At 47.2% G+C, this 24456-nt stretch overlaps 1 protein-coding gene across 1 annotated transcript in view; it reads left to right on the top strand.

Annotated features, from left to right (window-relative positions):
* The first annotated feature begins 886 nt into the window (after window positions 1–886).
* KCTD8 (potassium channel tetramerization domain containing 8) overlaps window positions 887–24456 on the top strand; it is a 137449-nt gene continuing 113879 nt past the window's right edge. The window contains exon 1 of the mRNA XM_064149202.1: window positions 887–1789. Within this exon, the coding sequence (XP_064005272.1) occupies window positions 946–1789 (844 nt within the window). The 5' untranslated portion in view covers window positions 887–945. The remainder of the gene's footprint in view (window positions 1790–24456) is intronic.

Raw genomic sequence — 24456 nt, 5'->3', positions numbered from 1 at the left:
ATCTGAATTCTAATGGCAGCTGACTTTCTTTTCTGCTCTGAATCACCCCAATTCCATTGTCAAGCTAAGAGAGCATGCTAAGCGTCTCTGAAAATCAAGATCCCAGCGTGCCGTGCCCCGGTGAAGCAGCAGGACATCAAACACAGCATTCGTGTCCCACCTGGGCCCATTAGATTCGTGCAACCACTGGCTCAAAGCAGAACATTGCTTTCTTTTGTGCCCTCAATTAAATTCCCTCCTTCCCTCATGGCAAAGGCATGCGGATACAGGGAAGATGCTGAGAAAAAAGCTGTCCTACGCATCCTGCCGGATGCTACTTCTCTAAAGACGACCATCAAGTGCCGGCTGGAGCGACGGCGTCAGGGAGGCAGCGGGATTTGAGGGAGGCTGTGAGGTTTATAAAGGGGGACGGAAATAAATAAATAAATGCCAAGCGAACCAAAAAAGCCACCCAGCCGAGGCGAGGGGAGGAGCCGGGCTAGGGGCTTGGCTCTCCTCCGTGCCGAGCCCGGCAGCGCGGCAGCGCTCTGCCAAGTGACAGCCGGCTCGGGCGGCCGCTCGGCTCTGAGGCCAGCCGCGGGCGCGGGCCCCAGCGCTCCCCGCGGCTTGCCGGGCACAAGTCGGGCAGGGGCAGCGCTCGGGGCGGCCAGGGTCACCTCAGTTCTCGGCTCAGCCCGTCTCTGGGCGACGGAGCAGTGAGGAGCCGCGGCGGGGCAGCTAGGGAAAAGCCGGGACCGCGCTTCGGGGCCGTGCCGCCCGCGCCGTACCGTACCGGAGGGCGGCGGGAGCAGCGGCTCCGTCCAGGCGCTTCCGGGCGCGCCGGGCGGTAGGGGGAAGGAGGAGGAAGAGGAGGAGGAGAAGGAGGGGTAGGGTGGGTGGAGGAGAGGGAGGGAGGCCGCCTTTTTTAGGAGGGAGACCCTCCTTCGCGGCCGCCCGCTTTCAGCCATGGCTTTGAAGGAGGCGGGCGGCAGCATCCTGCCCATCAGCGACATGGTGTCGGGGCCGTCGGGCTCGCCGTTCCCCGAGGTAGTGGAGCTGAACGTGGGGGGCCAGGTGTACGTGACGAGGCACTCCACGCTGCTCAGCGTCCCGGACAGCACGCTGGCCATCATGTTCTCCCCGTGCCGGGGCGGCCCGGCGGCGGCCCGCCAGCTGCCCAGGGACAGCCGGGCGCGCTTCTTCATCGACCGCGACGGCTTCCTCTTCAGGTACGTGCTGGATTACCTGCGGGACAAGCAACTGGCGCTGCCCGAGCACTTCCCCGAGAAGGAGCGCCTCCTCAGGGAGGCCGAGTACTTCCAGCTAGGCGACCTGGTAAAGCTGCTTTCGCCCAAGGTCACCAAGCAGAGTTCGCTCAACGACGAGGGCTGCCAGAGCGACCTGGAAGACAGCAACTCGCAGGGCAGCAGCGACCGGCTGCAGCGGTCAGCGCTGGACAAGCGCTCGGGTTTCCTCACCGTGGGCTACCGCGGCTCCTACACCACGGTGAGGGACAACCAGGCGGACGCCAAGTTCCGCCGCGTCGCCCGCATCATGGTGTGCGGCAGGATCGCCCTGGCCAAGGAAGTCTTCGGAGAGACCCTCAACGAGAGCCGCGACCCCGACCGCCCCCCCGAGAAGTACACCTCCCGTTTCTACCTCAAATTCACCTATTTGGAGCAAGCCTTCGACCGGCTTTCCGAGGCGGGCTTCCACATGGTGGCTTGCAACTCCACTGGCACCGCCGCTTTCATCAACCAGTACAGGGACGACAAGATCTGGAGCAGCTATACCGAGTACATCTTCTTCAGTAAGTGATTGTCCGCCCCCCTGTCGTCTCCCCCATCCCCGGGGCTAAGGGCAGTTACCCTCACACTCCAGCCCTCCCTGTGCCAAAGCAACATGTAGCCTGAGAGAAACTGGGGTCCCCCCCTTCACTTCCTTCGGCGCCGTCACCGCCACAGTTCAGCCTTTGTGCTTTGCGAGGAGGGGGAAAAGGCAGGACGGGGCTGCCCGTCCCGATGGCGGCCAGGGAGCGGCTCCCCTCAACTTCTTGGAGCAGTCGGGGATCGAGGCCACCTTTCGGTGCCGAGTGCGCCGCAGGGAAAGCCAGCCCTTCCCGTCCCATACCGCCGGCCCGGTGTCGGGGTCTCCTAGGGCGACGTCACGCCGATGCCGGGGCGAGGGCACTGCCGCCGCCGCGGGGTCCCAGCCCCGCTGGCCCGGCCAGAGGTGCGGGCACAGGGCTGGCTCTTGCCGCGGTAACGGTTGCGGCTCTTCCCCGCAGCGAGCCGGTGCAGGGATTGCAACGGTGGAGCCTCTAGCAAGGAAGGGTTTTAATATTTTATGGCTGCGTTTCCTCCCCGAGTGAGCGCACTGCGTCTGGGCACGGTCGTCTCTGGCAGGGAAGGGGCAGCGAAGGCACAGCCCAACTTCCCGCGGAGCAAAACAGAGTCTGGCTGCAAGGGGAGGAAATAAAAGCCTGAAAAAAAAGAGAAAAATACTCCGCAGCCAGCACGCAGCTCCTAAGCAACTTTGCTGGCTGGCTGTGGGTAGTCTCAAAGGTTTCAGGTCGCTCGCAAATAGTCAAATGAAGCGATAAGGAATGAGTTTCAGTCTGGCAAAGTACGTGGTGCCATGTAGGGCAATGGTTGGGCAGTGGTTTTGCGTGGTGAAACGCAGCTGGCTGGCTGGAGAGCACCGGCCCCTCGCAGAGATTTGCCTTGGAAGGGCAGAGGTAGTCTTAAACGTGACAGATGTGTCTGAGAGCTGAGTAAGCCTGTGGAAGAGAGAGATGTTCTCCATTCACTTCTTCCTTCTGCTGCCTCTGTGTGGTCTCACGCTCTCAGAGCGCAGGAGGGATGCTTTGGTAGAACATCTGCCTGCCTCTGACGAGGTGGGAGATGCAGGCTAACTAACTTCACCGGTAGGGCAGCTAAACAGAAGCAACCTGTTTTGCATGCAAAGCTGGACCTTAGCACGGTATTTGATAGAGGAGGGAAATGTGAATGGTTTTATACTCAGTGGATGAATACGTTAGTTTACATTGCCGTACATTGTATAGGCAGTGGCCACCCAAGCCTTAAGTATTCAGTTCTCAAAACTGTGTTAAAACAGGTTTCAAAGATTCATTGCATAGCCTATTGCCAGTCATATATCATTAGGGTATGTAAAAGCTGAGTAGTAGAGGAGCAGTAAAGAAGCTTTGCATTCTTCTGGGTGGACTTTTACCAAGTGTTTCACATGAATATTAAATCTCCATTCTGAGAAAAATGAAGTTACAATAAACAGTAGAGATTCCTTACTGCTGAGACTAGGGAACAGTCTGTTGTGTTTGCTCAGGAGAAGATGTAGAGGTGCACAGTTATCTGTGTGCCTTTGTGATGCTCATAATGTTTTGGCTTATTTCTCTCTGCGAGTGCGTGTGATGATGAAGTTACTGTATAGAAGAGTGCTCTAATTCACATCAGTGTTGCAAATTAATCCCTGGTGTAATACTGCTGATTTACATGGAGTAATGCCAGGCATGAATTGCATGTTGTGCACGGTGATTTTTGTTGTTGTTGTTGTTTTAATTTTTAGCTTTTTAGCTCATGATGTTTTGCTAAGTATAACAATTGCTTAAACAGATACAATTAACTCAAAATTTAAGGGTTTGCTTATTGTTTCTGAGTGAGTTTGCCTTTTGTTTCTTTTGTTTTGTTTGTTTTTAACTCCCAAATGCAAAAAAAAAAATGGTTGAGGTAAAAGTAAAGGGGAAAGAGAGGGAGCATATTTCAGTTTGGGTTGCTTGTTATCCATTTAGCAGCCTTTTTGTTTATCAGTTTTGCACATTTTTGTGTGGGTAAATAGGTATGTCTGAAATAACAACAACATGGAGACAAAACTTTTAAACCCCACCAAAACACAAAGAGAAACAAGCGAGACAATGCCAGAAGTAGTGTTTTAGTCTTGTGGCTTTGTTTGGTTGTTTTTTTTCTTAGATGACTAAATGGCCAATTGATAGAGGCAGTTGCTAAAACAGTATTAATGTGATGAAATCTCCTTGATGGGTTTAGTGCTGCTTGCTGTTGTTTTTTTTGCTGCACAGGAATCAATTGAAGGGAGGATAAACCTTGGAAGCCCTAGTGCTTCCAAGTGACCTTATTGCTGTCTACAACTACCTGAAGGGTGGTTGTGGCCAGGAGGAGGTTGCTCTCGTCTCTCAGGTGGCCAGCACCAGAACGAGAGGACACAGCCTCAAGCTATGCCAGGGGAAATTTAGGCTGGAGGTGAGGAGAAAGTTCTTCACTGAGAGAGTCATTGGACACTGGAATGGGCTGCCCGGGGAGGTGGTGGAGTCGCCGTCCCTGGAGCTGTTCAAGGCAGGATTGGACGTGGCACTTGGTGCCATGGTCTAGCCTTGAGCTCTGTGGTGAAGGGTTGGACTTGATGATCTGTGAGGTCTCTTCCAACCCTGATGATACTGTGAGACTGTGATGCTACTTTGTACCAGGGGTGAAGAAGAGTGGTTGGGGTTACTGACTCTAGGCTTTCCAGCCACATTAGCCAGGGCTGTGTTCTTTCCTCACTCACAAACTGGCTCCAGGCTCTCCAGTCACATTAACCAGTTCTTTCCTCACTCATGAGCAGCTTAATAGTACCCAAAGAGCAGAGCAGCCACTTCACCTTGCCACATGTCCCCATGAACCCCAGAAGGGATGCAGTTCTGATTGGGAGGTTGCTGATTTCAAGAGCTCTCAAGGAGGATGTCCAACACAGGACTGTGATTTACAGATGAAAATACCAAGATGAAAAGCTCTGGGGATCCTATTCCTGTGTTGGCCAGCATCTGAAACTTAATTTGGTGCTAGTGGAGAAGGCAGCTAATGTCATGTTCCACTGGAAGAAGTCTTGACTGCACTTGCATTTGTTACTCATGAGCATCAGAAGCCAGCAGCTATATTCGTTGTTGGTCTGTAATTCCATAGCAGCCACAGAAACTTCTCTTTCACCATTTCTCCAGAGGACTTTTTTGATGGCTCTGTGCTCGTGTAATGGCCAGTGGCAAAGTGATTGGAAAAAACAGATAAGGGCATATACATTGGAAAAACAGATAAGGGTATATAAATTCTACTTATTTCCTTAGATCATGTCTAGCTGAGGGTAATTACACATCTGCCCTTGCTGGAGGTGTTTCAGGCCAGGCTGGGTGAGACCTGGAGCAGTCTGGTCTAGTGGAATGTGTCCTTGACAATGCCAAAGGGGTTGGAACTAGATGATCTTGCAGGTTCTTTCTAACCTAAACCATTCTGTGAATCTGAGTGAGTTTTGCACTGAGAGTGACTGATGAATGCTTGAAGGCCAAAAGTTTAATCTATAGTTTTGTAGAACAGATTTCAGGGCTATTTCTAGTAGCTCTCAAACTTCAGTGGGCCTATTGAGTCACAGTGACTATCTATCACCCTTTCTTTTAAAAAAGGGAAATTACTATATATTCTTAAATGTTCCAGAAGATGAAATCCACCTTAGAAAGGACATAAATATTTAATTAATATATGAATTGCTTAACATCCAGGGAAGGATTAGTTGTTGCAGACTAACTCTGATTGAAGAATCAGAGGTTGATTGAAACTGCTTACTAGGAAATAATGCTTCAGCCTTTGGCAACGTGCCATGACAAGTAGAGAGGCTGACTTTCAAGCCTCATCCAACCTGGCCTTGAACACCTCCAGGGAGGTTGTGAAGCGCAGAATCACGACCTCCCTGGGCAACCTGTGCCAGTGTCTCACCACCCTCACTGCAAACAACTTCCTAGTATCCAGTTTCAATCTCCCCTCTGCCAGTTTAAACCCATTCCTCCCCATCCTGTCATTACAAGACCTGGTAAATAGTTCCTCCCCAGCCCTCCTCTTGGCCTCCTTCAGATACTGGAAGGCCACTCCAAGGTCTTCTCCAAGCCTTCTCTTCTCCAGGCTGCAGAACCCCAACTCTTGCAGCCTGTCCTCATAGCAGAGCTGCTGCAGCCCTCTGAGCATCTTGGTGGCCTCCTCTGGACTGGCTCCAACAGTTCCATATCCTTCTTATATTGGGGGCTCCAGAACTGCACACAGGACTGCAGGTGGAGTCCCCATCCCTGGAGGTGTTTAAGAGGAGGCTGGATGAAGTGGGCACAGTTTCCTCTGTCCGTTGCAAATCCTGTCTCTCAAGGGTCCATAAAAGGTAAGTGTTTGTACCTGACAGTGAAAAGGCCCTTCCAAAATGTACCACCAGCCTCTTTGGTTTTGTTTTTCCTCCTGATGATAGCTTGGCTCTGTGTTGCTGAGCCTCTCACCTTAGTGCGTGTGACGATGGCTTGGGTCAGTTAGTGTGACATGAACTGAATATGCAGTTTAAGAAAGTGGCTCAAACTTGTTCCTAGTTGCAAGCTGCCACACAGGATCACTGATTAATTAACCTGGGGTTGTTAGTAGGTCATTGCCTTCACAAAAGTTGTTTCTATCTAGAGACAGGAGATCAGAAGCTGGGAGACTTTGCTTCAGGTGGCTACAGGCATCGTAACACTTTCTGTTACCTGACCTCTTCGTGAGGAATGGCTGTGATTTACATTTGCATAGAACGATAGAATCAATCTGGGTTGGAAGGGACCATAGAATGTCAGGATCATAGAATGTCAGGGGCTGGAAGGGACCTCGAAAGATCATCTGGTCAAGCCCTCTTGTCAGAGCAGGATCACCTAGAGCAGATCACACTGAAACACATCCAGACAGTTCTTGAATATCTCCAGAGAGGGAGACTCCTCCCTGGGCAGCCTGTTCCAGTGCTCTTTCACTCTCACAGGGAAAAAATTCTTCCTCAAGTTCACAGGGAACCTCCTATGCCTCAACTTCCACCCATTGCCCCTTGTCCTGTCAAGATCATCTAGTTCCAGTGGGCAGGAACATGCCATGGGCAGGGACATTTCACACTAGATCAGGCTGTCTAGAGCCTCATCTAGCCTGGCCTTAAGCACCTCCAGGGATGGGGCTTCCACCACCTCCTTGGGCAACCCATTTCAGGATCTCAGCACCCTCATAATCTTTTTTTTTTGTGGTTCATTGTACCTCTCAGTGTGTTGCTGGGTAGTGTAGGATTGTCTGTGCTCTCTGTTACCATTTTTTTTTTTTCTTTTCTGGAATCTAATTGGTCTTAATGGATTTTACATTTAACATCTGCTATGCAATCTGACTTAGGGGTGCTGAGAGCATGGTGCTCAGCTGGGAGCTTTCAGTGCTGAGCTGATGTGTTCATTGTAAGAAGAATGCAGTAATACTTAATGAAAATAAAATACTTTGACATGCATTCTGTTTTGACATTTCTGTTTCACATATGACAAGCTCCATTTCCTCCTCTCTTACTTTGCTTTGGAACAGGTGACATTTGCATGAATGTCTGGGGCTTATTTTCCATTTGAAGTCACAGCGTTCCGAGACCATACTGGCTGCTGTGGAAATGGTCATAAACAAGTGATGATGATCCTGTAATCAGTGGGGAATAAGTGGTTGGAAGAAATGAGTGGCTGGATGATAGCACGCAGAGAGTGGTGATCAGCAGCACAATGTCCACCTGCAGACCAGGGGTCAGTGCTGCCACCAGTGCTGTTTAACATCTTTGTCAGCAGTAGAGGCAGAGGAATCGAGTGCACCCTCAGCAAGGTTGCAGATGACACCCATCTGTGTAGCACAGTTGACTTGCTAGAGGGCAGGGATCCATCCAGAGGCACCTGGACAGGCTGGAGCAGTGTGCCCAGGCCAACCTCATGACATTCAACAAGGCCAAGTGTAAGGCCCTGCATCTGGGTTGGTGCAATCTCAAGCAAAGATCCAGGCTGGGTGAGGCATGGGTGAGAGCAGTCCTGAGGAAGAGGACCTGGGGGTCTGGGGTGATGAAAAGCTCAACATGAGCCTGCAGTGTGAATGCAACCCAGACACAAGCCTGTGCTGGCTGCAGCAGGAGCAGTGTGGGCAGCAGGGCAAGGGAGGGGATTCTGCCCCTTTGCTCTGCTCTCCTCAGACCCCACCTGCAGTCCTGGGTGCAGTTCTGGAGCCCCCAACACAAGAAGGACATGGAACTATTTCAGCCAGTCCAGAGGAGATGCTTGGAGAGCTGCAGCAGCTCTGCTATGAGGACAGGCTGAGAGAGTTGGGGCTGTGCAGCCTGGAGAAGAGAAGGCTTTGAGGAGACTTAGAATCATAGAATCATAGAATCAACCAGTCAACTAGACCATGGCACTAAGTGCCTCATCCAGGCTTTGCTTCAACACTTCCAGGGACAGTGACTCCACCACCTCCCTGGGCAGCCCATTCCATTGCCAATCACTCTCTATGCCAACAACTTCCTCCTAACATCCAGCCTAGACCTCCCCTGCCACAACTTGAGACTGTGTCCCCTTGTTCTGTTGCTGGTTGCCTGGCAGAAGAGCCCAACCCCACCTGGCTACAACCTCCCTTCAGTTAGTTGTAGACAGCAGTGAGGTCACCCCTGAGCCTCCTCTTCTCCAGGTCTTCCCTAGGGCACATTAATGTAAAGTTGGACAGTTTGCTTTGAGCCTGAATCAGAGCCTCAAAGATCAGAGTACAAATTTTTGGTGGTAGAGGCACAGTTGAATCGCTAAGTCAGTATCACAAGTGCAGTGTAGGAAGGCTTTGGATTTCTGACAGTATCAATATGTAGGGATGCTGTTTCTGGTGGGACTATTGAACAAAACCCTTTGAAGAGAAATTCTGTAGGCAGTCCTGGAAAATCAGACTTAAAGCTCCAAGATATTCTGCTTTATGGTTCTAGCTCAACTCTAATACAGTTTAAAAATAAATGAATAATAAACTACTCTTTCTCTTTACATTCCTCCAGAATCTGTGTCCCTGGATGTAAAGGGAGGAAGCAAAGTTTATAGTTATACATAACTAACATGAGATATTCTGATTTTAGTCATCATTTCAACCAAGAGACTCTCTTTGAGAAGGGTTTTAAAATGTGAGATTAAAAAGAAGTGAAGAAATTTGACTTTTTAATAAATGAATAATGAGAACAACCTCTGTTCCTCCACTGCTGGTGTAAAGACACTGCTGCAGTGAAAAACTGTGCCAGAATCATAGACTCATAGAATGGTTTAGCTTGGAAGGGACCTCAAAGATCATCCAGTTTCAACCCCCCACCATAGGCAGGGACACCTCCCACTAGAACAGGTCGTTCAAGACCTCATCCAACCTGGCTTTGAACACCTCCAGGCAGGGAGCAGCCACAACCTCCCTGGGCAACCTGTGCCAGTGTCTCACCACCCTCACTGTAAAGAAACCTTTCCTAACATCTAGTTTGAATCTGCCCTCTTCCAGGACCCATTAATCCTTGTCCTGTCATTACAAGACCTTGTCAATAGTCCCTCCCCAGCCTTCCTATAGGTCCCCTTCAGATACTGGAAGTCCACTGTAAGATCTCCTTGATGCCTTCTCTTCTGCAGGCTGAAGAGCCCAAACTCTTGCAGCTTGTCCCCATAGCAGAGCTGCTGCAGCCCTCTGAGCATCTTGGTGGCCCTCCTCTGGACTCACTCCAACAGTTCCATGTCCTTGATTTTTCTTATGCATCAAGAGAAATGCACAAGACTCCATACAGTGATTTGTGATCAGCTTTTAGTCATTACATCCCAGATTTTAATCGCTTTACATCCACTTTCTGCTCTTACTACCCTGAACTAATATTCTAAAGTTCTGTAGGATCACTTAGATGTTTGGAACTGAGGACTGGAAGAGCAGTGTCATAAATGTAAAATTATGGACTAAGAGACAAAATCAACTATCCTGAATATTATACAGCAGGATCAATATGAGATAAGCAATAAGCAGCTTGGTACAAGCAGCTGTTATTTCTGATGTTGGGAAATGGAAACACACTGGTTTTGATATTATCCTTGACTTGTGCTTCTCATGGATGACATGAGAACAAAGTGACAGTGCTGGAGAAGCTGACTTTGCTGGATCTGTACTATTTTTGCAGGAAAACTGCTTTTTTGGTGTCAGATCACTTCATCCATTTTCAAGGATTTATGGCAGCAGTTGCAGGCAAATGTTTGCTTTCTCACAGCAAGATGAGTAAATTGTATTTTATTTTTGTTTATTATCAACCTGAACTTCTGCTGATCTACTGTTCAGCTGCTGAATTTATGTGTACCAAAGTTTTCAGCTCAGTATCATTTCAGGTACAGGATTTAAAATTAAAACATTATTGCTGATAAAATGCATTTTGCAATGTATTTGCTTTCTGAGTTTGGTTGGGCTGGCACTTCACTGCTGGCTTTCTCCTTTGCAGCAAGTACACCAGTTCTGGTGTCCTCATCACAAGAAGGACACAGAGCTGTTGGAATGAGTCAAGAGGAGGGCCACAAAGAGGATGTAAGGGCTGGAATGCCTCTGCTATGTGGATAGACTGAGGGAGCTGGGGATGTTCAACCTGCAAAAGAGAAGACTCTGGAGGAACCTTAGAGCTGCCTTCCAATCCCTGAAGGGATGCTGCAGGAAGGCTGCAGAGGGACTTTCCATAAGGGTGTCTAGAGATAGGACAAGGGGGAATGGTTTGGAGCGCAGGGAGAGTAGGTTCAGATTGGATCACAGAAAGAAGTTCTTCAGTATGAGGTTGTTGAGACTCTGCAATAGGCTGCCCAAGCAGGTTCTGGCTGTGTTCTCCCTGGTGGTGTTCAAGGCCAGGTTGGATGAGACCTTGGGCAGCTGAGTCTAGGTGAGAGGTGTCTCTATCCATGGTGGAGAGGTTGGAGTAGTTTATCTTCTCCAGGCTCTTCAGCCTGGAGAAGGGAAGGCTTCGAGGAGACCTTGAAGTGGCCTTCCAGTATCTGAAGGGGACTACAGGAGGGCTGGGGAGGGACTACTGAGGAGGTCTTGTAATGACAGGATGAGGAGGAATGGGTTTAAACTTGCAGAGGGGAGATTTAAACTGGATGTTGGGAAGAAGTTCTTTGCAGTGAGGGTGGTGAGACACTGGCACAGGTTGCCCAGGGAGGTTGTGGCTGCTCCCTCCCTGGAGGTGTTCAAGGCCAGGTTGGATGAGGCCTTGAGCAACCTGTTCTAGTGGGAGGTGTCCCTGACTATGGCAGGGGGTTGGAACTGGATGATCTTTGAGTTTCTTTCCAACCTAAACCATTCAGTGATTCCATGATCTCTGAGGTCAGTTCCAGCCTAAGCTGTTCTGTAAAATACCACATCTGATATACTGTGGTGAGAATTTGTGTGGGGAGCAAAACCTGTCTAGGCACTGCACCAAGAGGGAGTTCACCAATTCTCATGTTATCTTCTTTCTTCCTCACCTCCACATTTAAGCGTAGGTCTCCAGAAATTAAAAACTGCTCAGGCAGCTCTCACAGACCTCAAAAGTAATATGCTATGGGCATGAGAAGTGGCAGAAAGGAAGGCCCTCTTGGCGCAGCTGAATGTCCACATGACATGAACCAAGCAACCTCAAGTAAGGTGTCTTCAGTTTAAGGGCAAGATCTTTGGTGAGCCAGATACCTAGGTGGGCAAAGAAGGAAAGTGTTTGAAGTGATGTATAGTCTGGATGTTAGGAGGAAGTTGTTGGCAGAGAGAGTGATTGGCATTAGAACGGGCTGCCCAGGGAGGTGGTGGAGGCACCGTCCCTGGAGGTGTTGAAGCAAAGCCTGGCTGAGGCACTTAGTGCCATGGTCTAGTTGATTGGCTAGGGCTGGGTGCTAGGTTGGACTGGATGATCTTGGAGGTCTCTTCCAACCTGCTTGATGCTATTCTATTCTATTCTATACTATTCTATTTTTGAGGGCTTTTTTCATCAACATCTCAGCCAGCTCAGCCTTGCCCTCCATCATCTCAACAGGCAGACAGACCCTGGTTGTCAGTGCAGCAGCGACTACAGGGCCACGCTCTGAATTTCCTCTCTGATCTTCTGTCTCCAGATTGGAGTACTTCACTGCCACAGTCATGTAAGAAGTCTCTTACAAAGCTGTTGAAGGTCATGTCTGCAGGGCTTTTCCACTTCACAGACTGTTGGTGGTTATTTGACTTAGTATAATTGTTGAAAAAGGCTGGAGTCACTGTAGCAGCTAACATCCTAACCTGGCAACTAAATGTTTTGGTTTGGTTTTTTTTATATCCAAGGATTCTGTCTACAACTACCTGAAGGGAGGCTGTAGCCAGGTGGTCTCTTCTCCCAGGCAACCAGCAACAGAACAAGGGGACACAGTCTCGAGTTGCCATTGGAATGGGCTGCCCAGGGAGGTGGTGGAGTCATCGTCCCTGGAGGTGTTCAAGAAAAGACTGGATGAGGCACTTAGTGCCATGGTCTGGTTGATTGACTAGGGCTGGGTGCTAGTTTGGACTGGATGATCTTGGAGGTCTCTTCCAACCTGATTGATTCTATGATTCTATGATGTTAGGAGGAAGGTCTTGACAGAGAGAGTGATTGACATTGGAATGGGCTGCCCAGGGAGGTGATGGAGTCACCATCCCTGGAGGTGTTGAAGCAAAGCCTGGATGAGGCACTTAGTACCATGGTCTGGTTGACTGGGTAGGGCTGGGTGCTAGGTTGGACTGGATGAGTTTGGAGGTCTCTTCCAACCTGGTTGATTCCATGAGTTACTGTGCAGGGTTGCCCAGAGCCCTTTCCAGCTTCACCTTGAATATCTCCAGGGATGGAGGTCTCTTCCACTCTGCTTGATTCTATGAAACGATTCCATTTCTGCTTACAAGATCTTTCTGTAAAGCAAGTCAGGTACTAATGGCACAGAAGTCATGGTTCTTTTATAAATTGACCCACTGGAAATCCAGTGGAAAAATCCTTAAAAAAAAGAAATGACCAGGCAAAGTTCATTCTGCTTTAGCAAATCGAATGTTTCATGATGGATTTCCTGAGGAGGTTGTTCACTTTCAGCTTTATAAAACTGCATGTTCTTTTTGAGGAGAGGTAATTTATCCTCCACTTAAAATTCATGTATTGACTAAATGTTAGGAGAAAGAAGTGTTATGTCTGAAATGAAATGATTTTTCTCAGTGGAGTTTAAGTACTTTTCTTTACATGTTTTGTGTGATTATTAATTTTTATTTTTAAGCCAGCAATGGCCATTGGATATGTTGGCATCTGCCAGGTATAATTTCAGGATTATTGAGTGAATTTATTTCTTGTCTTATTTTTCTTTGACCTCAGTGAGATTAATCATACAAATAGAGACTAATAGCTTGTGCAACTCACGCTCTTAAGTCCTATTCCTAGCAGCAAGGCAGAACTTCCCTGGGACTGATGCAGCAAATATTTTGGGCTAGTCTACAACTACCTGAAGGGAGGTTGTAGCCAGGTGGGGGGTGGCCTCTTCTGCCAGGTAACCAGCAATAGAACAAGGAGACACATTCTCAAGTTGTGCTGGGGAAAGTATAGGCTGGATGTTAGGAGGAAGTTCTACACAGAGAGAGTGATTGGCATTGGAATGGGCTGCCCAGGGAGGTGGTAGAGGCACCGTCCCTGGAGGTCTTCAAAATAAGACTGGCTGAGGCACTTAGTGCCGTGGTCTGGTTGACTGGGTAGGGCTGGGGGATAGGTTGGATTGGGTGATCTTGGAGGTCTCTTTCAACCTGGTCGATTCTATGATTCTGTGATTCTGTGAAGTGAAGTTCAACCTATGTGAGGGATTATTTGGCCTCCTAATTGTTTCTGGTACATATAAACCTGGCAGGAGGTGAGCAGTGATGGTTTGTGTTTTCATGCCATTCCATTTTGGAAGTCGATGATCTCGAAGGTCTTTTCCAATCTCAGAAATTCTGTGGTTCTGTGATTTTGGTTGCATTTTATCAGAGTGTGATGGCAAAACTTGTGAGGTTTGTTGCATGTTTGACAGTTTAGCTTCAGAAGATGTATTTCAATTAAAGAGTACATCTTTCTGCACTCCATTTTATAGTCATCACATCTCTAGAGAAATTTCAGGGCTTCACCACACACAGGTGAAAATCCCAGTGGTGATAAAGAGAGTTTCATGCTTCTAGAAATAAGCTAAGTGCAATGCTTCAACAGCATTTGTTCAAATATTATTTCTTCTTTATGGAATGACTTCCATCCTGATACTTTCTGCCCCAAGGTTGCCCGAAACAGGATTCAAAGGCAAGGAACTGTGGCCCTGTGAGGTCTGCCTGGCCATAAGCAGCCTCAACGCTGCTCTCAGTTATAGCTGATGCAATGATTCCTTCATCGTTTTCCAGCTGAGAGTAGCTGGCTCAAAGTATAGTTCTTGTATGTCTGAACTCTATGGCTGGGACTCTGAGGAAAGGAGATGCAGAAATAGAGGCCACTGCCTCTGGGGGACTGCCACTGCCTCGGGGTGGCTGCCACCGCCTCTGGGCTGTGTGCACGTCAGGTTTGCTTTGTGTTGCTTGAATCCTGCACCCTGTGCCTGACCTGCTGTCTCTTCCAGTGACATGCACTAGAGTGGCTTAAAGAATAAAAAATAGGAGTGCTTTCTTTTGAAGGGAATGCTGCCACACTCAAAAAAAAGTAAATATTGCTAATAACTCAGTCACAAGTGCAAGGAGGCACAGCGGCAGTAACGAATGCATTGAAGTAGCTACGCTGCACAGCTCTTTGGGGGAGAAGGGAGTGGGCTGAGAAAGTGGAAGAGAGAAATCAACACCATCATTAACTTCTATTAATGAAGCTAAATATTTTCAGTCTTCACTTAGCATATGTTCAGTTTATTATGCTTAACTAGGTAGAGAGACATTGTCTTTGCCTTAGCAGAAAATCATGATTCAGGCATGGCATCAGTTGGTGTATGCTACAGAAGCAAGTAACAGTCACCTTCAGATGCATTATTAGTTTTCTCTTTCATCCTTAGTGGGTTTTGCCCTATACAAATATTCCCAAAGAGGCATGAGTTGGTACCTAGGGACTCTTGCCACGTTCTGTTGTAAACAATTTCCTGCAAGTCAAGCTAACAGTGAAATTGTTTTCTATTTTATTGAAGGTAGGTGTTTAGAGGTTCTTGTAAGGGTTACAACTGTGTCAAGTGTCTGCCACAGAAGTTATTAAAAGTGTACTACTGTAATAATTAATGGGCTCAAAATGAGTTAAAAAAAGATTATTCTGGTAATAAGAAGCAAGCAAGCAGCACTGGGTGTTAGGGGAGAAGTCTCCACCAACAAGCTCAACAAGTTCAACATCTTTATTGATGATCTGGATCAGGGGATTAAGTCCTGCATCAGTGGATTTGCAGATGACACCAAGCTAGGAGCAGGTGTGGAGCTGTTGGAAGGTAGGAAAGCCCTGCAGAGGGACCTGGCCAGGCTGGATGGGTGGGCAGAGGCCAATAGGATGAGATTGAACAAGGCCAAGTGCAGGGTCCTACACTTTGGCCACAACAACCCCAAGCAGCCCTACAGGCTGGGGACAGAGTGGCTGAGAGCAGCCAGGCAGAGAGAGACGTGGGGGTGCTGGGAGAGAGTAGCTTAAACGGAGGCAGCAGTGTGCCCAGGTGGCCAAGAGAGCCAATGGCATCATGGCCTGGATCAGGAACAGTGTGGCCAGCAGGACAAGGGAGGTTATTCTGCCCCTGTGCTCAACACTGCTCAGGCCACACCTTGAGTGCTGTGTCCAGTTCTGGGCTCCTCAGTTCAAGAGAGATGTTGAGGTGCTGGAAGGTGTCCAGAGAAGGGCAGCAAGGCTGGGGAGGGGCCTGGAGCACAGCCCTGTGAGGAGAGGCTGAGGGAGCTGGGGGTGTGCAGCTTGAAGAAGAGGAGGCTCAGGGCTGACCTCATTGCTGTCTACAGCTACCTGAAGAGAGGCTGTAGCCAGGTGAGTCTGGGTTCTTATGCCAGGCAACCAGCAATAGAATGAGGGGACACAGTCTCAAGTTGTGCCAGGGGAGGTCTAGGCTGGATGTTAGGAGGAAGTTGTTGTCAGATAGAGTGATTGGCATTGGAATGGGCTGCCCAGGGAGGTGGTGGAGTCACCATGCCTGGAGGTGTTGAAGCCAAGCCTGGCTGAGGCACTTAGTGCCATGGTCTGGTTGATTGTCTAGGGCTGGGTGCTAGGTTGGCCTGGATGATCTTGGAGGTCTCTTCCAACCTGCTTGATTCTATGATTCTAAGCATGAATTAGTTTTTTAGTGCAAGGCTTTATATTGCACTTCTATATATATATGCATTAACTATTCCAAGAAAGGACAGCCTTATGCAAATTATTTGTTGGAATGGGTGAAAACTCAGGGCTCTCTTCTTTCCCTCTGTTGTTGCTTTGGAGATACAAGGCTAGAATCATCCCTCTGTATGGATCTTCAATATCCACTTTGTTCTTGTGGTGCGAGCTCAGCATTTCTTGTAAGAGTTTTGTTGCATGGTTAGCATTACGTGGTCAGCAGGCCTACATCATCTCAGTTTCTGTTATCTACTGGTTTATTCTGTTATTGATTCCCAACAAGCATCTGTTATCTTTTCACAAGTCTCTGTGAAGGTTCTTGTGTAAAATAAACTCTTCATGAGTTCCTGCGAAAAGCCTTCCACAAGTTCCTGGGTTCACAGTGGTTAGGTTATCCCATTGCCTTTTGTATTCTCACTGATATGAATCTAATCCCAATTTATGGCACTACCATTCCATTTGAGGCTTTGAGTGACCTGTTCTAGTGGGAGGTGTCCCTGCCTATGGCACGGGGTTGGAACTAAGTGATTTTTGAGGTCACTTTCAACCTAAACCCTTCTATGAGTCACGGGATAACAGGATGTTAGGGGTTGGAAGGGACCCAAGGAGGTCATTGAGTCCAACCCCCCTGCCAGAGCAGGACAATCCTATCTAACACAGATCACAGAGGAACACATCCAGACAGGCCTTGAAAGGCTCCAGAGAAGGAGACTGCACAACCTCTCTGGGCAGCCTGTGCCAGTGCTCTGGGACCCTTACGGTCAAGAAGTTCCCTCTTGTGTTGAGGTGGAACCTTTTTTTCTGCAACTTACACCCATTGCTGCTTGTCCTGTCCCAGGGAGCAGTGAGCAGAGCCTGTCCCCCCAGCTCCTGGGCAGCCCTCAGATACTTATAATCATTTATCAAATCCCCTCTCAGTCTTCTCTTCTCCAGACTAAGCAGCCCCAGGTCCCTCAGCCTCTCCTCATAAGCCATGCCCTTCAGTCCCCTCATCATCCTCCTAGCCCTCTGCTGGATCCTCTCCAGCAGATCCCTGCCCCTCTTCAACTGGGAAGCAGCACTGTACCATCCCTGAAGAGTGTGTCCAGCAGATCAAGGGAGGTTCTCCTCCCCCTCTACTCTGCCCTGGTGAGACCTCATCTTGAATACTGTGTTTAGTTTTGGGCTCCCCAGTTGAAGAGGGACAGGGATCTGCTGGACACACTCTTCCTAATACACCCCAGGATCCCATTGGCCTTCCTGGCCACAAGGGCACATTGCTGTGCTGTGGTTAACTTGTTATCCACCAGGATCCTCAGGTCCCTCTCCACAGGGCTGCTTTCCAGCAGATCACCTCCCAGCCTGTACTGGTGGAGTTTGTTATTCCTCCCCAGATGATTCAATGATTCCAAAGGCTTTTGAGTACTTTATATATATATGTCTGGGGTATCTGTGAAGCTCTTTATATTGAACAGTAGGAGGAATAAAGGCCCAAAATTGCATGGTTATATAAATAAATTATGTGCAAAGCAGGTACTTTTATAATGTCTTACTAACAGCTTAATTCAACCAGATTATGTTTTCCTGTCTGCTACTTAGATCCTCATTAAAACCACCACAGTTGCAAGGCTAGGAGAGTACTGGCAAATGTATGTTTTTTGTATGCAGAAGCCTCCTCTCACTTCTGGTTCTTAACCCGAGTTGATTTTTGATGAAAATCAGCTCCATAAGGGTTAGAAGGCAGATAAAAGAAGACAGCAGAATGCCAACAATCTAATCAGTGTAGTGTGTAGATAATACAGTGGAGAAGGACTGAAACTAAACACTTGTGCTAGTTTTTTCTAACAAACACATTTTCTTCCCCTGTCTTTTCACAGTCACCTACTTACAGGCAGTCATTTCTCAGTATTGTTCTCTTCAGTCAGCTTTTACTCTTTCTGTTGTTAGTCCCTGCTGTGGCTTTTGAGCTGATCTCAGACAAAGCAGAGGCATGGCTAATTTTGCCTTTCCCCACCTATTTTTGTCCCTTTCTAGTGTTGGGGGATACAAATATCACTCAGACTGGCCTTCTAAAAATACCAAAATACAGCCTTATAGAAGTGTGATCAATACTGCTGAAGCTATGTGGACTTTAAGGGGGGGAAAGAAAGAGAACAAAACAATTCAGCTGTTTAAGATGCAAGACAGAATGGTATTGTTTGAGTAAGGTTGTGTCTGTTCTCTCTTCTTAAAGTTTATTGTCAGATCCCAGACCTGCCTTCATGAGTGCCTTATCCATCTGAAGTAGAGAATCAAAGAATGTCAGGACTGGAAGGGACCTTGAAAGATCATCTAGTCCAACCCCTTCTTCAGAGCAGGAACTGTATGTGTAGATAAGCCTTACTGTATTAAAAAGAGTGAACCAAAATTACATAAGGGATATAACTAAGACCACTGCAATTTGCAATCCTGCTTGGAGTTTTGCTCTCCCATTTCTTGCAGATTTTATTTCTTCCTGTTAGCAATCCCTCAGCAAGATGTGCATCTTTATTTCTTTTTGTATTGTCATAGCTAGCAAACAGATTTCTGATTGCTTTCTTTTGCCTGTGAAATCTCTTCTTGCTGTTGGTTTGTTTCTGAGGGTGAGAGAAGTGAATCTTAATCTAAATCCTACGGACAGAGCTAGACAGAGCATGTGATTTTGCTTCCCAGAAAATCTGGAGTAGAATGGTGTTTGGTGGCAAAAAGGATGTTTTGATTATCACAGAATCACAGAAATTTGGAGGTAGGAAGGGACTTCCAGAGATCATCCAGTCCAACCTCCCTGTCAAGGCAGGGTTCACACAGGAATGCATTCAGGTGGGTTTGGAAAGTCTCCAGAGAAGGAGACTCCACAACCTCTCTGGGCAGCCTGCTCCAGGGCTCTGTCACCCTCACTGTAAAGAAGTTTCTCCTCATGTTGAGCAGAAACCTTCTCTGGTCCAGTTTGTAGCTGTTGTTCCTTGGCTTATTGGTGCTGACCACCAAAAAGAGACTGGCCCTAGCCACTTGACACTCACCCCACTTAGTGCCATGGTCTAGATTGAACTGGATTCTGTGATTCTATGATGCTGGTAATTGAATCATACAATCAAGCAGGTTGGAAGAGACCTCCAAGATGATGCAGTGCAACCTAGCACCCAGCTGTGGATGTTACTGAACACTCCTGTCATGGGATCACAGAATGGTAGGGGTTGAAAGGGACCTCCAGAGATCATCGCGTCCAACCCCCACCAGGACAGTGATATCCTTTGGTGTCAGAATAGTCCTGTAGTAATTCTTTAGGGCAGAAGGGACAAGCTCTTCAAAAATGTTTTGGTGATTGAATATGTAGTATTTTGAGGACCATTGGAATTTTTGGAATTTGACCTCATCACCTGCCAAGTTTGTATCTAGGGTAGGGTAGCATAGGGTGGCCCTGCCCATGGCAGGGGGGTTGGAACTAGATGATCCTTGTGCTCCCTTCCAATCCTGACTGATTCTATGATTCTGTGTATCTTGCCATGACTTTTGGCTGCCTCATAATCTAGCCTCTGGCCACAGCAGTGCTTACATTTCCCTTCCTGTCTTTTCACTATTTACCTCTTCCACCTGCAGCTGAGGTAGTTTGGTGTCTAAATTGGTGGAATCACACCCCTAAATAACTGCATCTGTGTTCACATTTAATTACAGGAAGAAGATGCTTGTGGTAGAGGAGATTAGGTTAAATGCTGTCTGTCTAATCAGGTCCCTGCTGACGGACTTCTGGCAGCACTTTCTTCCTAAATCCCATTGCTGTGGATGTGATGAATAAAAGCTCTGCAGCCTGTGTCAAACCATGCTTTTGCTTTTCTGGTTTGGGGGGTACAACACAAACTTACAATCAAGATTCAGCATTGTCCACCCTTGCCAAAATAATGTAGGGGGCTCCTGGTGCTTTTGGGTGGCCCTGGCTTGGTTAGACCACAGAATCACGGAATTAGGTTGGAAAAGACCTCTAGGATCATCAAACCTAATCTATCACCTGACCCTTCTAATTAACTAACCCATGGCACTAAGTGCCTCATCCAGCCTCCTGTTAAACACCTCCACCACCTCTCCAGGCATCCCATTCCAATGGCCAGTCACTCTTTCTGTGTAGATCAACCAGTGGTTGGACAAGGCAGGCCTGTAAGAAGATGGCACTGCCAGCCCAGGGGGGCTGAAATGGAGTCCTGGGCAGAGTTGGGAGGCTCCCAAGAGGTTTGTCAGGGCCAATACAGCCTGGAGGTATCTCTGTGGGGCCTGGCACTGTTGTGGCCATATCTGTTTTCTGAATACCAGCAAATAAGCCAAGAGCTCCCTCATCCAAGGACCTCTGGCCAGGTGCCACAGCCATGGGTCTGCTTCAGCATCTCAAAACACCAGAGCAATGATTCAGAGTGGATCTTTTTCCACACTTTCAGGAACTCTTCAATAACATAAAATACAAAAGAAATACCTCTGTGAGTTATTTTTATCACAGGAAAACCAATTAATCTAAATGTTCTTTACATTTAGTTGCAAAATATGGGGGGGGGGGGGAAGAAATGAAGCACCTGTTAATAAGCAATTGGTAATGTGGAAGAAAACACACTGGAGAAAATCAGTTTGCTGTTTAGATGATGCAAAGATGTTTTATTTACAATTAGTGTTAATGATGTGAGTGTATTCAAGGCTTTCTCTTTTGGAATGCTTATGATGCATGAAAAAGGTGTCAAAAAGCTTGAGGGGTTGCTTAGCTGCACAGAATCACAGAGTGTCAGGGGCTGGAAGGGACCTCAAAAGATCATCCAGTCCAATCTCCCTGCAGAGTAGGATGAGGGAGGTTATTCTTCCCCTGTACTCAATACTGGTCAGGTCACACCTTGAGTGCTGTGTCCAGTTCTGGGCTTCTCAATTCAAGAGAGATGTTGAGGTGCTGGAAGGTGTCCAGAGAAGGGCAACAAAGCTGGTGAGGGGCCTGGAGCACAGCCCTGTGAGGAGAAGCTGAGGGAGCTGGGGGGTGTGCAGCCTGGAGAGGAGGAGGCTCAGGGCAGAGCTCATTGCTGTCTACAAGTACCTGAAGGGAGGCTGTAGCCAGCTGGGGGGTGGCCTCTTCTGCCAGGCAAGCAGCAACAGAACAAGGGGACAGAGTCTCAAGTTGTGGTGGGGGAGGTCTAGGCTGGATGTTAGGAGGAAGTTGTTGTCAGAGAGAGTGATTGGCATTGGAATGGGCTGCCCAGGGAGGTGGTGGAGTGGCCGTGGCTGGAGGTGTTGAAGCCAAGCCTGGATCATCTTGGAGATCTCTTCCAACCCCTTTGATTCTATGATTCTATGGTTCTATACCAGATCACACAGGAATGCATCCAGGTGGGTTTTGAATATCTCCAGAGAGAGAGACTCCACAGCCACTCTGGTCAGCCTGTTCTAGGGTTCTGAAAACAGGGAAAATACTCTGAAATTTCAGAGGATGCACCAAAAAATACCTATTTTAATACATGCTTCTGGAATTGAGGTTATCTTTTGTCATCAATAGTGAGTTCACTCATGATCTTTCTTTGATGAAACCTAGCTTAAAAAAATCACATTTGAGAATAACAATAGGACTGAAATTGACCTCTAAATCAATGCTTGTGGTCCTGGCTGGGTTTTCTGAAAATAGATTTAAGTGCAGTAAAACTTCCATCTGCACTCTGAGTACTGGGTAAACAGTATGGATAGACAACTTGAAATGTAGGTTGCTGGTTTGGAAAATTCAGTTCTTCTTGTCAGCTCTCTGACTGACAATAAACTGCACTCGTTTGCCTTCTTATCCTGTGGTTATATTAGAGGTTTAGCAACACAAAAATTGACTTTTTACCAAAGTCAGCTTGGCTCCTGGCAAAAGTTAGCTCCCAGTCATCAATTAGCTCAGTTACATCAGTTTATAATGGTGAAAACAAAAGTAGTAAAAGCAGTTTACTGGATTATCAAGCAGTCATCCAGCAAGAGTGTTGCAAGTCACTAGGTAATTACTGCTGGTTCAGAGTGGGATACCATAATTTCTGTTTCAGAAGGTATGTGGTGTTTGACTGTGGATCAGTAAATGAAAGCTATTTAATATTACATGTGATAGAATCATAGAATCAAGCAGGTTGGAAGAGACCTCCAAGATCATCCAGTCCAACCTATCCCCCAGCCCTAGACAATCAACCAGACCATGGCACTAAGTGCCTCATCCAGGCTTTGCTTGAACACCTCCAGGGATGGCAACTCCACCACCTCCCTGGGCAGCTATATAACCCTTTCAGCTTTCAAACTTCTTAATAGATTTATAAGTTTCTTGACAAAAAGAAAGTGATTTTCCCCCCCATTAAGGCAGTCAGGTGTTGGAACAGGCTGTGGGGTGATGCTCTGCACCTTGTGCATGCTTGGAGGTTTGCGCGACTCGTCTGGAGCAAGCCATGATAAGCTGCTTTGACCTCATAACTGACCATGCTTTTGAGCCCAAGCCTGGACTACAGACCTCCTAAATTACCCTTTGATTCTCTTCTCTGATATGATTTCAGCTGGCATTGGCTATTTGAAATCACTTTTTGGGAAAGGAAGAGTAAACTGCTGCAGGGAAAGGAGTTGATGCTACAGAGCTATACATTCTGATTATGCAGAAAATCACAAGCTCCAAAGCCTCAACTTTATCTCATCTTTTGTGTGTCCTCCTTGTAGTCAGAATTGAACAAATTGAAACAAATGCTTCAGCAGAAGGTTTCTTACCGGGCTTTTGGGCCCAAATTCAAGGTCCCAATTCATGTTAAATTGGCCACAGTTAAGAGAGAATCTGAAAGGATGTTCATCACTGTAGTTGTTCATCCCATGTGGCTTGGAAGGAAAAAACATCATCTCATTAATTTAGCAAGTGATGATTGTTTAAACCTCTTAACCATTTTTACTGTCATTCCTTAGATAGATTCTGCCTCTCTAAGTACCACAAGGGTGACAAACCAGCCTGGAATTCTTTAGGGTTTTCTTCATTTTGATTTTTTTTCTCCCATCAATATTGAGTTCCCTTTAATGTGACATATTTTTGTTTTGCTTGAGTTTTTCTGCTTCTGCATTTTCCCCCTAGCATAGCTTGAATCAATTTATGTAGCAACTGTAAAAATGCTGAACAGGAGGTTTGTATTTTTTTTTGTGGAGCCTGGCAAAGAAAAAACAAATAAATCATAAAGCAAACATGAACAGTACCAAATTACTTTTTAGTAGCACATTGCTGAGTGAATGCACAGCAGAAAAGCAAGATTGTTAATTATTAGGATATTTAAGCAATTTGAGGATTCTTCCTTCTTGAAATTTTAATGTAAGGATGGAACAAGAGACTCTAGGATTATACAAAAAAATACTGTGTGTTCCTCTTGCTTTTCCCACGTTGCTTTGCTGAAGTGATGTGTCTGGAGGCCCCTTTTGCTGATCAAAATTCTGTTATGCCAACAAACTCAAGCAGGAGTATTGCTTGCAGTGATTGACACCCAACAGATAAATATACATAACACAGGCATAGAGAAGAAGCATAATAAAAAAGATCTTGAGACAGGTCTTCTGTCAGTTGTAGGTTGTCAAAACACTGTTGATGTCAATGCAGTTATGTCAGTTATGCCTGGTAATATGTTGTCTTCTCTAAAGTGATTCTCCTGGGCAGGGCATGCCTTGTGTATTTGCATCAGCATTCACTGTGATGCTGTGTAGTGGTTCTGGGAGTCCCCCACCCCCCACACATAATGAATTCACCCAGACTGGACTCAGCTGGCTGAAAGTTAAGGAATAAGGCTTTATCTTCACAACTTAGCACAATATACAAGCAGATATTTACAGTATATTACAAATAGTTACAGCTAGATACAGTAATAGACAAGTCAATAGTAATACAGAAGCACAATACCCCTCCCAGCAGACAGAGTGCCCAGGAGGGGCTCCCAACCACCCTTCCACCTTCTTTCCACTCCCCTCCCATTTCCCAGAGTCTGCCTCATGTGCAAAGTGAGTTGGAAGAATCTCCAAGAGGGGTTAGAAGCACAATGATTAGTTGGGTCAGGCAGAAGCAGTTAATACAGCAGAAGTCAGGGAGACTCCCTTGTCTGTGTTTGTGTTCTGGTTTGTATACGTCTCAGCAAACCTGTGAGTGAAGCAGACATCACCATTGTTTTCTTTTCACAGCCTGTAATCTTGATATCTCTCATTCAAATATTGCAGTTAGCCTCCAACCAGCACATGCTACTGATACCCCTGTTATGAGCTCACTTCACCTAGAGAAGATTTGAAGGTCTTGAATGCAGAACCACGGAGTGTTAGGTATGGGAA

This window comes from Pogoniulus pusillus, chromosome 9, assembly GCF_015220805.1.
Source record: "Pogoniulus pusillus isolate bPogPus1 chromosome 9, bPogPus1.pri, whole genome shotgun sequence".
Classification (NCBI taxonomy): domain Eukaryota; kingdom Metazoa; phylum Chordata; class Aves; order Piciformes; family Lybiidae; genus Pogoniulus; species Pogoniulus pusillus.
This window is presented reverse-complemented; position numbering and strand designations above follow the sequence as displayed.